The sequence below is a fragment of the Folsomia candida genome, unplaced genomic scaffold (assembly GCF_002217175.1).
Source record: "Folsomia candida strain VU population unplaced genomic scaffold, ASM221717v1 Fcan01_Sc003, whole genome shotgun sequence".
In the NCBI taxonomy this organism is placed as follows: domain Eukaryota; kingdom Metazoa; phylum Arthropoda; class Collembola; order Entomobryomorpha; family Isotomidae; genus Folsomia; species Folsomia candida.
In genome coordinates this window covers 6,093,007-6,109,781 of record NW_019091195.1, presented here as the reverse complement: position 1 = coordinate 6,109,781, position 16,775 = coordinate 6,093,007, and the positions used below count along the sequence as shown (strand labels likewise).

The 16,775-nt window shown below is 37.9% G+C and overlaps 3 protein-coding genes across 3 annotated transcripts; 2 read left to right on the top strand and 1 right to left on the bottom strand.

The window, feature by feature from the left end:
* The first annotated feature begins 2,868 nt into the window (after nucleotides 1–2,868).
* Nucleotides 2,869–5,433, top strand: LOC110845978. Its single transcript, XM_022092550.2, has 3 exons — nucleotides 2,869–3,275; nucleotides 3,343–3,505; nucleotides 3,593–5,433. Exons 2-3 carry the CDS (start codon nucleotides 3,407–3,409, stop codon nucleotides 4,985–4,987), a joined length of 1,494 nt encoding a protein of 497 aa, XP_021948242.1. The 5' UTR covers nucleotides 2,869–3,275; nucleotides 3,343–3,406; the 3' UTR covers nucleotides 4,988–5,433.
* LOC110845977 (DNA replication licensing factor Mcm6) lies at nucleotides 5,132–8,862 on the bottom strand. The gene is made up of 12 exons (XM_022092548.2): nucleotides 8,643–8,862; nucleotides 8,416–8,565; nucleotides 8,056–8,323; nucleotides 7,821–7,969; nucleotides 7,592–7,736; nucleotides 7,393–7,509; nucleotides 7,023–7,319; nucleotides 6,706–6,939; nucleotides 6,305–6,610; nucleotides 6,071–6,223; nucleotides 5,489–5,962; nucleotides 5,132–5,379 (listed from the first exon to the last, which is right to left on the bottom strand). Exons 1-12 carry the CDS (start codon nucleotides 8,732–8,734, stop codon nucleotides 5,263–5,265), a joined length of 2,502 nt encoding a protein of 833 aa, XP_021948240.1. The 5' UTR covers nucleotides 8,735–8,862; the 3' UTR covers nucleotides 5,132–5,262.
* Nucleotides 8,863–9,211: 349 nt separating this feature from the next.
* LOC110846096 (protein disulfide-isomerase A5) lies at nucleotides 9,212–15,895 on the top strand. The gene is made up of 12 exons (XM_022092727.2): nucleotides 9,212–9,587; nucleotides 10,175–10,482; nucleotides 12,290–12,500; nucleotides 12,900–13,129; nucleotides 13,403–13,574; nucleotides 13,866–13,908; nucleotides 14,028–14,089; nucleotides 14,187–14,490; nucleotides 14,596–14,801; nucleotides 14,886–15,066; nucleotides 15,244–15,344; nucleotides 15,409–15,895. Exons 1-12 carry the CDS (start codon nucleotides 9,546–9,548, stop codon nucleotides 15,553–15,555), a joined length of 2,007 nt encoding a protein of 668 aa, XP_021948419.1. The 5' UTR covers nucleotides 9,212–9,545; the 3' UTR covers nucleotides 15,556–15,895.
* Nucleotides 15,896–16,775: the final 880 nt, after the last annotated feature.

The following is a 16,775-nucleotide window of genomic DNA, read 5'->3' as shown; positions in this document are numbered from 1 at the left end:
CAAATGACCATGTATTTTTGCCTTGTTTGCAAACATCGACCCGTATACTTTTGTATTTTAATTTGCTTAAGCACGAGACCCAACGACATGACATACCTACACATATACATCACATAAAGGAAAAGTGATGGAATATATGTATAAATGGCAGTGACGGGCGAAAGAAGGATGAATATTTCCAAATTATGCACACTCCCTGTAATCTGATGCATCTGTTCTACTTATTTGCTTATTCACACGGTTGAAATCAGAGGAGAAATCCTTAAATTACTTTTCCGATACCAACACCTGCTGGCCTGATGTTGCAAATTTTCGTAGATTTACATTTCTTGTGCATATAAGGAAACAACAAAAATAGCCCTATGTGCATAGGCAGGTAGAACCAGATGATAGATGAGTGAATTCTATAGGAAACCACTACTTTACTAGTCACAAAAGGAACTCAGTTGAATTCCACCCAACTAAGCCACAACTGTCCCCAGCCAGATATCGTGGTGGTAAGGTAATCGTTTCCAACATCCATTTCATTCACTTTTAACCCCGAACATTTGTCACAGTTATCCAGACAGCGTCTTCGTCATCTCTTCCTTTATATGAGAGATGCTCCTCGACCAAGGAGAAAGTTGAACAAGTCGAGAATGTGGGAATATTTTAAGTTCGAAGCCACCACTTGCAACACTTCACCAGATCTCATCATCATAATGCTGCAGGGGAAGGAAGCCCAGACAAATGACCGACAGTAAGTCGTAACTGCAAAAGTTGGGAGAACAAATGACGTTGAGGAATTAAGGTTGAGGTTTGCATACTATTTTATCAAAAGGTTACTCAAATTCTGTATATGAAGACTGTGTGTCCTAAAATGTCGAAATAAACCGCTCCTGTCACACAGATGAATGTGCATTAAAAAGAATTCCTGAATAGGGAAAGTTTATTTTCAACTCAAAGAGCAATCTGCCTTGTAGATATCACTTTCCCTTTATCCATATAAGGAAATTCTTGTACATACATTTGTACATCTACGTTTGTAAAATTATTGCCCAACCGCTGTCGTCCCTGTCGCATGGCTAGATCATTAATCTTTAGTTCGGGAAAGGGACATGTTTTGTTATGTTACGAAGAGTTACATGTCATTCCCATCTGGTCTGAAAGCATTTTATTATCGACCAAGTAAGACGTACCAGGATTTACTATGTATAATCATCAAATTTATTGTAATCATCTCGGAATTTGATTTCTTGATGTTAATGAACTTGGGTATTTCCCAATGTGGGAATCTTTATAGTTGGCCGTGCTTTCTCTGTCATTGTTATGAGTAAATGCTAATGTCCAGCCAAGCGGGCATACAGAAATCCTCAGAGTACTGACTGCTGACTGTGGGCGTTTTCTATTTTTGTACTTGTCTTGTCTTTCAAACCCCCCATTTGTCCAATTCAAACAACAGTATGAACAACCTGAGCGGTGAAGCCGATAAGTGCAAAAACTTGTTTGTGCCACCTCAGTTCTCTTCACACAACGGCAGCGGAAGGGAATCCTCCAATGAGAATCAACTAATGGGTTTCACTGTTTCACTGAAATCCGCATGCCTAATGTGCATATTCCTCAAGCTTGACTTCCATGCAAATAATACATAATCAAAAATTCTCGACCTAAGAAATAAATCTTGACCCTTTTGTATTCAAACGACTTGTCGGTCAGTATTTGGACTGCCAAACTCGTTGTTACATAAAACTTACACTGTGAAGAATGCATATAAGGAAATCAGAAAAATACATGAGAAGAAGCGGAAGAAGACGTCTACTCAATCCTATGGTATCAAAATCATGCAAATACATATAGTGCGTGCAAATAGCATAGATATGCATGTGTTAAGCAAGTAAAGACGTAATATGTTCAACAGTTATTGAAATCGATAAGTTTGGATGTTGCATGTCAATACATAGTTATTCCGAATATTTAATTTCATTTGACTCACATTTTGCTTTCTCCGGCATCGTTATGCATGAGTGAGATTGAAAATACTGACGTATGTATTGTAAATAAAAATTATTGTATCCAACTTGGTTAACTTGTGTGTTTCTGGTGTTAATTATTCTATATTGACAATTTTAACTCTAAATCATGCAAACGTACGTCAACACAAGTGAAAGTTATCTATTTATCCATTATTTCTGATACGTGCACGCAAGACATAAAATTAGGGCAATTAAATGGGACTTTGAAGTCTCATGTCAAATATGCAAATATGCCGACATCAAGAGATCAAAGTGTAGCAGTTGAAGCACTCTGGTACAAATTTAAATAAATTCCGGATTTTTTAACTGGGCTCCTTCAGCCGTATAGTTTCCTCTCGTTGAACATGTTTCATTTCGAAACCTAAACTGTTTACTCCAAGAAATTGCTCCCACAAAGAGGCAACACACAGAGAGAAAGAGGAAAAGAAGAGAAGGAGCAGCAGTCAGCAAGTTGCAGTCTCAGATAAGTGGGACATTTTCATCACCGAAAGACCCTCAAGTTTCTCCCCAGAGTGAATTAAGAAAAGCCTTTCAGGAAATGGAAAGAAGTCTCGGGAGACATATTTTTGGAGAAAGAACAAACGCGGAGGACATGGTGTTGGAGAAAGTGGTCGCACTCACTACTTCCAATGAAGGAGAAACCAATACGTCAACATGGGGCAACAAGAGAGAGAAGGACAACTTACTCTTTTCTACATATGAACTTTATTTCTAGAACTTTATTTCATTTCACTATTTGAAGTTGCAGAACTGTTATTTTGCATCTAGTAATATAAAAACAAATATATTTTTGATAGGTTTAAAAACAGGTTTTAAATAATATATATGTAGGACAAGGTGAAAGCATTCTCGGATAGGCGAGAATTATTGATGTATCATTGATGTATTATTGACATTGATGTATCAAAATTGAGGTACCCATTGAAATTCGTTTTTTTTTTAAATTAAAAACAAGTCTTTAAAGGCCAACAAATTTGGGCAAGGAGCTTGTTTGTGGGTGTGCCAAGTCACGAAGGAATACAAGACTTACTAATGTGTGGTATTTGAGAATAGCAAGGTGGGGGCCACATGTGACTGTGTGCGGGCAGGTTCATTTGGAAATTGCGTCTGCTGCTGCTCCACACACACAACAGTCATCCAATTTATTTTAATACGTTAGATAAATTCATAAATTCATTGTAGTTTCATGTGCGACTTGGCTAAATATCTGCCAAGCTGACCCAGTCCTTATCCTATAGCAGCGACGAATCACACTACGGATCGGTAAGAAAGAAATGAAATAATTGTAGTAACGTCATATATTCTGAATTTTCACTTTTATTGTAAACAGGTCCTTTGAGTTTATTAATTTCTACTTCTTCATTGCTGATCTTGCTACTCCAAAGTAAAGCACAATGGTTGGATCTCAGGTTGACGATGCTTTACACAACTTTAGTCGATCTCTTATCCCCAAGGACGAGTACGTCATGGAAGGCCAGCAATTAGCTGACAAGGTATTATCGTTAAAAAAATTCACCGATAACAACATAACAAACCTAGGTTTGGAATTAATTAGTCATTGGTTGTCCTATCATATCAAGATACTGGCTGCACTAAAGGCTAACAGCAAGTTCCCCATCATGAGGATGATCTATGAAGGGCGCAATGACAAGTACACGGCCGTCATGTTCCAAAGCCTCTATCTCACGGTATTCGTCAACATTAACGATAAACCTGATTTTGTTAAAATTCTTGAAGATTTCGAGGCCGTAATCTCAACAACGTTTGGCATCAATGAAAATGAAATTCAACATAGCAAATGCGTTCGGTTTGTAGTACCACCGTCTGGAATAGGAGGATTAGAACAAAGCGCTGGTTTTGTCGTCGAAATACTGCCCGCAGTGAATTTGGTGCACAATCCACAATCGCTGAATTTTGCCAAGGTGCAGCTGGATGAAGTAACTAGAAAAATTGCACGCCATCCAACAACACATGCCTACTACAGAAACAGCTTGGTGGAAGATCAACTGGGTTTTATGCGGCAACAAACCCCGTTTACGCAAGACCTAGTGCGCCTTGCCAAATTTTGGTACAAGTCGCTCTTTTTTGGAGAATACATCCCTGGCGGAATTACCATCATCGAGTTGATTGCTGTTTGTGCTGCCAAACGACGGGTGAAATCTTTGCACGATGCTTTTATCATGTTTCTCTCATACTTGAATCGACTGGATCACCTGAGATGTGCATTTTACACCGGTTCGAGTGGAGGATGGGATAATTTTGTCGACACAAGTCGAGCTTCCATCCCACCCCAGGTGCTGAAACTAACGCCTTCAGTGAACTTGAACAACGTGGGACGTTTTATCTTGGAGCCTGCAAACCCTTCTAATGATTTTTTAACCCATGTGTCAATCTTTCATATTAAGAAATTTATGGTATTTGCACGGGATTGTATGGATCGTTTTAAGATCCCTCAGGTTAGCAATGTCGAGAATAGTGTGCCCTTTATCAAGTTGTGTAACTTCTTTCGGCCGTTACCTACTAAACTAATCAACGCTGATCAAGCCTTGCATTTGAACTCGTCCTCCGCTGACTATTTGTGTGGATATGAATGCCGAACATCAACCAGCAAACCGTTGTTGAATCCTGCGATGATAATCAGAAATCCAAAAATTCTAAGAAGTTCAAAAGTTGCACGAGCCCGAGCTTTGCAAAACCTCGTCACGGCTCATATGCAATTCATTGCCACCTGCGTTACTGCCGCTCGTTTCTCTGGTAAATGCCAAACGCCGGTCGAAATTGTGGACAGCGTTTGTCAAATGATTGACCGCGACATTCGTGGTATTGATTATCATAATTGGCAAACTAATCTATTGAAATCCCACGATGACTATGACGTCACCTACAAGGTACCAATTAATGGACTCGATGAAGTCATTAAAGTCAGCGTACGATGGGATCCTCGAGGGAAAGCTGGCAGTTGTTACAAGCAATAGAATTAGTGTTGGTTTTTACATGTTGATAACGATTGGCATCTTATAGGTCCTCTAATAATCCAACGTTATTGAAATTATTGTTGCTGTTACTCTTGATATATATATATATATATATGAAATATATAAAAAAAATAATGATACATGTTATATTTATAATTTTATTAATATCCCTTTGTCACAATCACGGGAATTAAAAATTGGATAGACTTTTATAAAATATGATCAATAGAAAAATTAGTTACAGGATTAGCCGAAGAAATTGTAAAGAACATAAATTAATAGTTAATCTGGTAATTGGGATGAACGACCAACAGTGGATCTTCCTCCTCTTCAATGGGGTCTTGTTGTCCTCGTTGAAACTTGGAGGTCACCAATTGAATGATTACACGATCCTAAATTTGGAAATATATACAAGTTTTAAATAAATTTCATACTCACATACTAAACGCAGTCATATATTTCTCATAATTTGTACGTCATTAAAGCGACCAAATTGCTTACATGTTCGATCAATCTCTTAATGACCTTTTCTACCAATTCTTTCTTCTCAATCAACTCTTCCTCCGTATCAATGGTGTCGCCAATTTCATTTAAATACCAGTCCACGATACGACTTCTCTTCAAACCTTCTGTTTCCTCTCCGTCATCTTCAGATTTGCCTTCTTCTCGCCTCATGTATATTAAGATGAGATTTGACATATTTTTGTAGTCGATGTAGCTCATCTTCAATTTCTTCTTTTGTGAAAGACTTTCAGGTCGAGAGTCTGCAATACTGTGTGAATCACCACGACTCTCCGTTTCCATCATTTCTGCTTCTTCGGCACGCATATCGTCCATTGCTTGAGCTTCTTCGTCCTCCTCATGTACAGCGCCTGGTTCGTCTTCTTCACCGTCCAGATTTATGTCTGGTTGTTCAACGCGAATGATGGATTTATTCAGCAAACGGTATGCTTCTTCGACATGAGGAACAGTCACCTGTAAGTTATCAATTGTTATCATGATATATTTCTAAATTGTTACTAAATTAATACATTCTCTCCTCAACGATTATTCCGAAATTATATACATGTTATATTAATTCACCTTGTCCGAGCAATATAGTCTGGCCATTGCCTCTGACAATCTTATCAAACTCTCCAATTGACGGACTGTAATTCTCCACGCAGTTCTAGATGAATTTCCAACTTCTCGCTGTCTAAGCGTTTTGTAGCATTTAATGAGTAATTTAGACGCATCCTGAAACGACAACACAAAAGTTAACTCACTATTCAAAATGTGTAACAACTAAGTAATAATAAGCTCTAGTTTATCACTTACTGTGCTCAGTTTAGGCTTGAATTGACGTGCAAACAGGATGTACCGCAAAATTTCTTCCCGGCTGTAAACACGTTCAATCGATTCCTCCATTCTGCAATGTAAGTCTACAATTTTTCTAGCAATAGCATAGTCTGTGACTTCATTTGTGTCGTCAATCAGGATGAAGAACAGATCAAATCGAGACAAAATTGGAGCTCCGAGATTGATATTTTGTCGAAGCGATTTTGCTCTATTATATCGGCCGTTGATTGGGTTTGCGGCAGCTAATATAGAAGTTCTTGCGTTTAACGTTGCTCTTACACCAGCCTACAAATATATTTTGGCATTTAGTTTTGCATTCCAGTTGCAAGGAACATGCATGTACAAATTAATTAGCAATACCAAGATACGAATAAACTCACCTTTGTGATGGAAATTGTTTGCTGTTCCATTGCTTCGTGGATAGCTACCTGGTCCCTTGGGTCCATTTTGTCAAATTCGTCAATGCAACAAACTCCATTGTCAGCAAGCATAAGAGCCCCAGCTTCAATAACAAACTCGAACGATTCTTCATCTCGAACCACGGCGGCGGTCAAACCTGCTGCACTTGATGCTTTCCCCGAAGTGTAAACTGCTCTTGGGCTAAAATCTGCCACCTGTTTTGATTTACAATATATATATATATAATAATGTACATAAACCCAAGAATTTTAAATTGATAAACTGAAGACGAACATACTTGTTTCAAAAACTGTGATTTTGCTACACTTGGATCTCCGACAATGCAAATGTTAATATCTCCTCGTAGTGCAGTCTTTTCCATCGTCACTTTTGGAACTCCACCAAATAACATGAGCAGTAAACCACGCTTTACTTCTTCATTTCCATGAATGGTTGGGAACAAGCTGCTAATCAACTTGACGTACAAATGCTTATCATTGCACATGCTGAAAATCTTTGCCCATTCCTCGGGATTCATTTGTTTTTGAAGGGATTCCTTTGAAATGTCCTCAAGAATCCATTCTCGTCCAGCAAACTAGAAGGAATCAGGTACATTGTACATACATAATAAATATGAGATAAATAATGTCAATATGGTTATTATGTACCTTGGGATTCGATGACGAAACATTACATGCCAGAAAAGCTAGTCGATAACTAAGCTCTCGGACTCCCAAAGCCTTAAGCCCCTGTAGGCCATCATTATCACCTTCCGATCGTTCTCCCTACACAGAAAGAGAATATACAGTGTTTTAATTCATGTCGGATTAGATATTTAATCGGACTAAATTAGTAGCTTGAACTCACCCTATTTCTGGCCCCTGTTTCAGCCTTTGCACCTGGCAAATTAAGAGACCCCACATCGGGGACAACGATTAAGGTTCCAATAAAGTCGCACTGGTCACCAGCTTGGGCAACTTCAACTGCTTCGGCTCTCACAATAACTTCCATGCTGTAAATAGAGTGGTATACATTATCATGTCCATACCACATATTAATATTAATATTAATTAAAGTCACGTCTTATAAAACAAACCTTCTAGGGATCGAGCCTCGAGGCAATTCAGCTTGAGTTTCTTGAATTCGTATTTTCTGAAAATCCACAAACCTCGAGGTTTTTGGGTCGAGAACAAAACGAGAACGGTTCGCACAAGCTTGGTTGGTACAAGTCACGGGTTGAGTGTACTACAAAATATGAAGAAATAAAATAATATTAAATTAATTATGTAATGATGCGCATTAAAATTAACAAATTAATAAACAAAAATTACCTTAAATTGTTGTTCAACATCTCTAATAACCGTCTGACAATCCATACACTTAAAAGTTCCAGCCACCAGTTCCGGATGAACAGGATGAGTTCTTACCACCTGGCCAGAAATTCGGATCAATGTCCCAACTTTTGTGGTTGACAGTTCTCGAACTTTAAAACGGGTTGGAACATCCGTCAGAGCGACAAAGTACTCTTTGAGAGGAACATTAATGTCGGCCTGGTCCTTCAAAAAGTTCTTCACAGCGCGACACAAGTATGGATAAATCCTGCGGTGAGGTAATAAAAACAACTGGTGAAATTACACGGCACTAACAAACTTATAGAGTTCAATTGAATTTGTAAAATAACATTTTATTACCGATAATACTCTTGAGTAATACAGTCCCCCAAATGTTGGTTGAAGTCCGTAATGTCAGCAAAGGAAATTGTCAAAGTATTTCTCTCAGGTTTTATCAAGTTTCGAGCATCTTCAAGATATTTGGGAGGATTTGTTTGATATTCCTTGAACCTATCATATTACGAATTATAAAGCAATCGTATCAATTAATTAGACTACATTACTTCATCTCTATTTATGTTACTTACTGTTCCAAAAAATCCTGAAACAATTTTTGACATCGTTCCCCAACATCGTCAGCGACACGATGTTGTCCAGTCGTAGCTCCAGCGACATCCATTTTACCAATTCACAAAAAAGGAAAACTAATATTTTAAAATGAGAGTTATAAAACTCGCTAAAATTAAATAACAAGATGAAATGAAATCAGGAGATTGAAGCTGACAACAAAAGAACAAAGTGAACGGCAGGGATGATCCGCCGCCAAATCCCGCTCAGAAGAAACTTTGATCAGAAAAGTGAGTATTTCTGGCTCCGAAAGGCAGCTCTGCATCCTCAAACTCACACTTGTTGCTCCAGGCGCCTGGAGGAAATGTGTGGGAATTTGCGTGAGCATCCGACTTGATTTTTGACACATCACCATCACATCTCAAAGATATAATATGCCTGTTTTGACGAACAAATGAACAATGAATGACAAATTACAATTTAACGATAAATATAGCATGCCGGTTGAAATGATATGATATTTACATTTAGATTGTGGAGACAAATTAGTCTGCAAATATGCATCTAAAATAGACTCCTAAACTTATTTCTGACAAACCAGAAGAGGAGAGAATATTAACGGAAAGCTGATTGTTTTGAGTTGGTTGGTGGTGAAAGCAAATCTGGAGCTTAAACTGATTTGCCTAAAAACTTAAAACATAATATTCGTACTACTACTATAGTAGTAGTGAAAGTTGTCAAACATCACATGTCTTGCAAAAATTTGAATAAATGGGATTTCACAGTTTAAATAGATAGCTAATAAGAGTTATATATTAAATTGTAAACAATTGATTCATTTGTGTGTGTGAAGAATTGAGTGGAAAACGTGCAGGTTTGAGCTAAATTTGTATGAGTTGATCAATTATTGCGTGGGAAGAAAGATGCAAATGCACACTCATGGATACTTTCACCCCGGAAGAAAGGTTGGCAAATTCTCAGTTTGTTGCACTATAACATTTACTTAGTTATTCAAATTGCATACATTTTGCAAAAGATTGCTTACTAAGCTAAAAGTTGGACAATGAACAAGTTAGATAAGGAAATTAATATTACATGTTTCTTATGTCATTGTTACATAAATATTTAGATAAGTATTTAGATAAGTATTTTATTTCATGAAAGTGCAGCAAATTTTCACTTGTGATTTGAAATTCCTTTTTAACTTTAAAATTGGTTAAATGAAATTCATACATTTCTTCTGCATCTGTCAGACACATTAAATAATGAATACATAAGAAATATTGATTTCCTTTCAACTATGAGAAAGCAAGTATGTTCAGTGAAACATAATTAATTACCAATTACATTTTCACGGGATCTGTTTTCCTTCATGCTTATATTGGAAAACTTTGTCTGACTCAACAACTTGTTGATGATTAGATGGATGAAAAGAATCAGAGTCAATATGTTAATTATAACATTCCCCGTTTGCTTGAACTCGCTTTGTCAATTCGTTTGGAATATTAAAGTTACGATTCACTCAAAAAATTGTACGTTTCTTCCCCCACAGACTTTCTCATTGTTCGTCGTCACCACCACCTTTCTCCTCACTCTGCTCTACAGAGTTCCGAGCAGTTTGGGTGATGAGCAGCTATCATCGAATCGCATTGGTTCACAGAAGAACAAGGTGGTGCTCAATGAGATGACGGATGTTAAGGAATGGAAGAGGCTGATCAAAAGCAAGACAAATGTTCTCATCTGCTTCGGGAGTGGCAGGGCTTCCTTTGCTCGTGACGACATTCTCGGGGTGCTCAAGGAGGCGGCAGGGGTCGTCAAAGGCTTGGGCACCATCGCCCTCGTCGACTGTGCCAGTTCGGGGCAAGTATCTATTTCTTTCCTTCTTGCTGCTTATGTCACCATCAATATATGTAGCATTTGGTGGTGGTGGTGAAAGTGAGTTTTTGGGGAGAAGTGAGCCTGCTTTCTCCTTTGATGCCGTTTTCTCAACTTTCTCCATACTTTCCCAAACTCTAATACTTGGGTAGGTGGGTGGGTGAGATATTGTAGGAATGAAATCACGATCCTGCGACAGACAGTGCAGACCTTATTTTAATAGCATCGTGTGGTTTTATGTTGGAGATACGGTTTTATTTTTATTCTGTGATTTTATTAACATGTAGATTGCAAATGTGGTCAGACAAAGTTTTTGTGGTCGGATAAATCACGTAGCTCATTTTATGTATGTTGCATTACGTATTGCATTACGATAATAAATACAGTGAACGTCTAGATGTACTGCGAATGGATAGTAAAAGTTGTCCGAGTAATGATTTGCTTGATGCGAGCAGACAGAATAGGCTCGCAGTATGTGAGCTTCCTTTGCTGGAAATAATGTATACGGAAGGAAACATAATTAAAACATTGTTTTCTTTCTCATAAGATATAAACACTGAAAGAAAGGGAATGATAGGAAAGTAAACGTTCACATTCTGAAATTTGAGATTTAGTCTTCCACGTCCAGTTCTTATGTATTCGTAGTGAAAGTTCAAGATATTAATTACGCTACATTTTCGAGGTTTTCTTGCCTCTTAATTAATAAGGAGATTTATATGAAGAGGTTATATGAATGCTTTGTTCAAATAATTCACAGTAATTGAAGAAATTATATTGTTTACTAGTTGCAAACTTACAAAGTGAAGTACGAGTTGTATGTAAATGTGCCATAAATTCAGAAGGACTATTCATATGTGAAACCTGGTTGGATACCTGAAATATCTTATATATCTAATTTATCTAAATGCCTGTAGACTGAATGAATTCGTGCTTTGCTGAAACAACTACCATATATTTACGGTGAAACTGTGAAACGACCTCATACATTAATCTCAATCCATTACAACCACGACTTTTACTCTAACTTTTACTCTACGATTATGTACATTCTGCATGTGTGTGAGGATAACAGTAGGTCATTCTTTTTAAGAGGAGTTGGTGGATCTGCGTGGGTTTCAGGTGGTAAATAGCCTGTCAATTCAGAAGCAATATACACAGGAGACATGCGACATATTAATGGTGAATTATGCATATGGGAGCATCGGGAAACAATGACTTATTGTAGCACTTTCAAATGTAATGGCGTATTAGGTTGTATCATCGGTTTGTAATGAACCAAGTTTGCGGTGGTACGATGGTGTAGTTCCATCATGAAAGTGTTCCTTCTGGGCACATTCGTGGTAGCATTAGCGGAGAAAGGGAGGATGGATGAGGTCTCATTGGGATCATTTGCTAAAGAGCAGAGGAAACTTTTTAAGAGATTAAAACCTGAAACCACCTGCTTGGCGACTTTCGAAATCGAAAAGACAGGCGGATGACACCACACTACACATTTTTACTCTACACTTTCTCCTGATACCGCTAGGTTTTGAAAGGGGAGAATGTTTTGCACCCTGACTTAGCATAAGTATGTTAAATAACCATTATTAATGCCTTCCTACACGTTTGCCATTATTTTTCAATGAAAGTTGAAACGACAACGTGTCAACTTTCTCATTTCTCACATTCACATTCTCATTAACCTACGTGTATGTAGCTAGTTCTGGCTTTAGATTTTTTTTTCATTTGGGGCCAGTCACAATGAAAAGTGACTCTGAGTTGATGATTAATTTAACATTTCATTGAAACTCAGGGACGCGAAAAAGTTGTGCAAGAAAGTGAAAGCCAGTCCCTCTCCTGGAAACTATGTGATGAAACATTACAACAATGGAGAATTTAATAAAGACTACGACCGAGCTCCGAGGGTGTCGTCCGTGGTGAATTTTCTGAAAGACCCGACTGGCGATCTGCCCTGGCATGAGGATGAAACTGCAACTGCTGTGGTCCATCTTCCAAATCTCCAGGTCTCTTTTTAATATCTTTAATTCATTCTATACGCTGAGAAGCTAATGTTCACATGAACCTCCCATTGTTTAATCTCCATTTCTACGAAAATGTGTTCATCATCCCACGAAAACGTCTTAATTTCCCGCTGACTATACTGACACAATGCCTTAATTAAACTTTACCTCAATTAAGCGTGCTTATCAGGTTCACATGTTCATATTTCTCATCCAGTAAGCAATGTCGTATGAATAAATATGGATCAAGTCGTGTTTCCTCAAATTCTGAATGTTATCAGTAGATAATTTTAGTTTGAGTACCCTCAGTTCCGGAAATCAGACATAAAATGAAATAATCTTTCACAAAACACAAGAAATGTTTTATCTACAATCTGATGTCGACATTTTGTGTGTTTGTAGGCTTTGCAGAAACTTATAAAGAAGGAAAGTTGGTCCAGAGGGGTAATGGTTCTATATTACACCCCTTGGTGTGGCTTTTGTAAAAAGATTAAGCCTGACTATGTTGCTGCGGCGGAAGAACTGAAGGAAGAAGATGGAATTCTAGCTGCCATTGACGTAAATATGCCGGAGAATGGGCCTGTTCGCCAAAAGTACAACATCACTGGATTCCCAACCCTTCTTTACTTTAGGTAAGACATTTAGAGGTGAAAGCTTTTTCTCTGTTGTTTTTATTGCTCAGTTCACTCAATCACTCGTCACGAACAACTTTGCTGAAAGTATATGCAATTCATGGTATGTAGTAAATCATGCCTAAATAACCTGAGTATTTATTTTACATTTATCGTAATTTTATATTTGGCGTAAAAAAAAGATCAATTCAACATTTCTCTTTGTATGTTCCACTTCTTTGAATGGTGTACACTTGAAATATGAAATGAGAATAGCGTCATAATTGCTTCCAGGAATGGACAAATGAAACAACAGTTTGAAGGAGAAAACAACAAGGAAGGAATTATTAGCTTTATGCGAGACCCGAGTGCTCCCAAAGTGGAAAAACCGAAAGACGCAGAGTGGTCTGATGAACCTAGTGAAGTGGTTCATTTGACGACTTCCACCTTTGATACGACAATTAAGGTAGAATATCTTCTTTGATACTTGATGCCATCCATTCTACTTTCCATCACACCCACCATCGCCTTGTGGTGCTCTTATATAAGTCAGAATTTATAATTGTCATTGACGGGAAGTCTTTTCAGTGCTAATTATCATTACTGAGAAGTAGTATTGTCGAGATTGCAGTTCTGTGTAATACTCATTCATAAGCAAATTTAAGAAGCCTAGCATGCATAATGCCTTTCGTAATGCCTTGAATTTTGAGTAAGTTTTAATTCCATCCGTAACTGATGTATTTTTAAAATTTTCTAGGAAAATCCTTCTGTTCTAGTCATGTTTTATGCCCCCTGGTGTGGTGAGTTCTAAAAGTTTAAAAATTGACATCCACCTCAAAACAATCATTTTCGATCTATACATTTGTGTACCGTACTCTCTTTGCTGCTGATTCATTCTTACTACCATTTATGTTTACAGGACATTGTAAGAAAATGAAACCCGGCTACGTTGTGGCCGCTGAAAAATTAAAGAAGCAGAAGGTATAAATAAGTTGTAGTCAGATCCCATGTTTTTTCAACAATTAACAATTTATCGTTTCCCCGCTCTTTGTCTGGCTGGAATGTACTTTCACCACAGATCGTCGGCGTGTTAGCTGCTGTTGATGTAACGAAAGAATCGTCTCTCGGGACTCGGTATGATATTAAAGGCTACCCCACCGTAAAATACTTCAAAGACGGAGAATTAGCTTTTGATGTCGGAAACGTGAGAGATGAATCAGCAATAATTGACTTTATGAAAAATCCAAAAGAGCCACCGCCGCCACCTCCGCCCGAGAAGGCGTGGTCGGAAGAAGAGTCCGCCGTGATTCATCTTAACGAGGAAAACTTTAAATCGACTTTGCGTAAAAAGAAGCGAGCCCTTGTCATGTTCTATGCTCCATGTAATAAGATATTCTTTTTGCACACTTTCACCTCATTACTTAGCCCTTTGCAGAAGAAAATATGAGAATAAATGGGTAGAGTAATTCTAGTTTCGCTATAAATAGGGTGTGGTCACTGCAAAAACGCCAAGCCCTCACTAACGGCTGCAGCGGAAGAACTCAAGGACGATCCGAGAGTAATGTACGGTGCTGTTGACTGTACGGTGGAGAAATCTCTTTGTGAAACGTATGAAGTCCGAGGATTTCCCACGTTTAAAATTTTTCAGTATTTCAACAAAGAAGACGTGCTCAACTACGATGGAGAAAGAACGGTTGGCATAATACCGTTATTCAGTTTTAATAATAAGCGTATTTTTCTTAATTAAATGGCTCATGATTATTCCCGTTGTATTCAGAAATCTGGATTTCTGAGTGAATTGAAACGTAGTGGTTCACCATCACCAAATTCGGAGACCGCACAAGAAGACGACTGGTCAGAGAACCCTGGTTATGAGAAAGTGAACATTTTAACAGACAGCACAATAGAGAAATACTTTAGCACTCATGAATCCTCTCTCGTCATGTTCTATACAACATGTAAGTATTTTGGCAAGAATGCATGTCATGTTTTTGCGATTTCTCACATTGCCCTATGTTCACGTTGAATCAATGTATGAAGATTGATTGCGTAGTTTTTTTGCAATGTGGGGAGGTGAGACTTCTGACTCAGAAGTTCTGAGACGAATCTTAATTAATTATTTCGTATATGTGCAGCGGATAAGACTGCCAAGCCAGATTTTGCTCAAGCTGCAGCGATTTTGGACAGGGAAGGTATTGGAGCGTTGGCAGCCGTTGACTGTTCAGTATCTGAGAAAGTAAGTGCCTTTTCACAAACGCATGTATTCATGCTTCTGTATGATAAAATATGTTTCATTTCAGACGTGCCAACGATACAAAGTCTCTGGCTACCCCACTTTCCAATATTTTAAGAACGGCAAGTTTTCCTCAGATTACAACGATCCAAGAAAGGCACAGGATTTTATCCGGTTTATGAAAATAAAGGCTAATGAACGTGAAGAGTTGTAGTGAAAGTTTGTGACTGACACTCAAAAAGTAATTTATTTTGTACTTTAATATATAAAAACATGAGATGACTGAAGACATATGGGCAGAATTCATACAGGAGAATTACTTAATTAATTTGGGGTAATATAATATGTCCAAGATTCTAGTAAATACCTTTGTGGAACCGATAATGAAGGTTATTGAATTGTGAGACTCAATGACTTGTAATGTTTCAAGCTCTATTGCTTGTGAATTGTGATACTGTCAATAATCATACCATTGCACCAGTAGAATTACTAAATCAAATAACATTTAACTGTACTAAGAAAAATGAATAAAGAAAGTTTAACACAAGAACGTACCTTTATGAAGCCCTTCAAAATCTAATTTCACTAAAATGTGCAATTGCCCCTGAAAATTACACAGTAGAACCTTTTTCCTTTTGTTCAATTAAAATGCAATTTAAGAAAAGTTAGTAAGCAATAGTTCAACAGCTCCGAACAGTAAATTTTAATTTATTGGACTAGAATAAGAGATAACAATCATTTTCAGCAAGATTGTCACAAAGGCAAATTTGAACATACGCCGTTATACGTTGCTAATTTAGGAGGTTTCTCTTCAGGGATAAATTTACAGCGAAACATGTCCATTTAGTGTCAGGTTACAACCATTTAGACATGCGAGGAGATTAATGGTCGTGTTCTTTGTAAACTTCTGAATTAAATTTCCTGAGAATTCCAGAGGGAGTATTTTCTTAATGGAGACATTTGATCTCCAGAAACGAATTCGGTGCTCTGATTGGTCATAGTGAAAGTAACGAAGCATGCACGGCTTGTCTTGTCCCATTCTTCTTGTCTGGATGCACATATTCTCTGCCATGTATACACACGTAGACTCGTGTGCTTATCTATGGCAGAAGAAAAACACACGTGGACCTTTATATTTATTGTGACTTGTTGTCAGCATAATTTGTTACTTTCTTTTACCTCACGGCTCCATCATTTAATTAGAGCGTCCCTTTGATTCAAACGGGCCACCTTTCTCCTAATTTTCAGTGTCCTCAAGGGAAAAAAGAGAAAAGTAGGTGGGCGACTTCACCACCTTTTATTCCTGAGTTAACCTGGATGGAAGGGAATCAGGTCTCCTGGGACTTTTGGTGACGTTCTACTTTTTTGTGACATCAAATTTATGGCAGACGATTTTTGGGTGAAAGGTGAGAACTCGTGTGGAAAGCGTGGGCG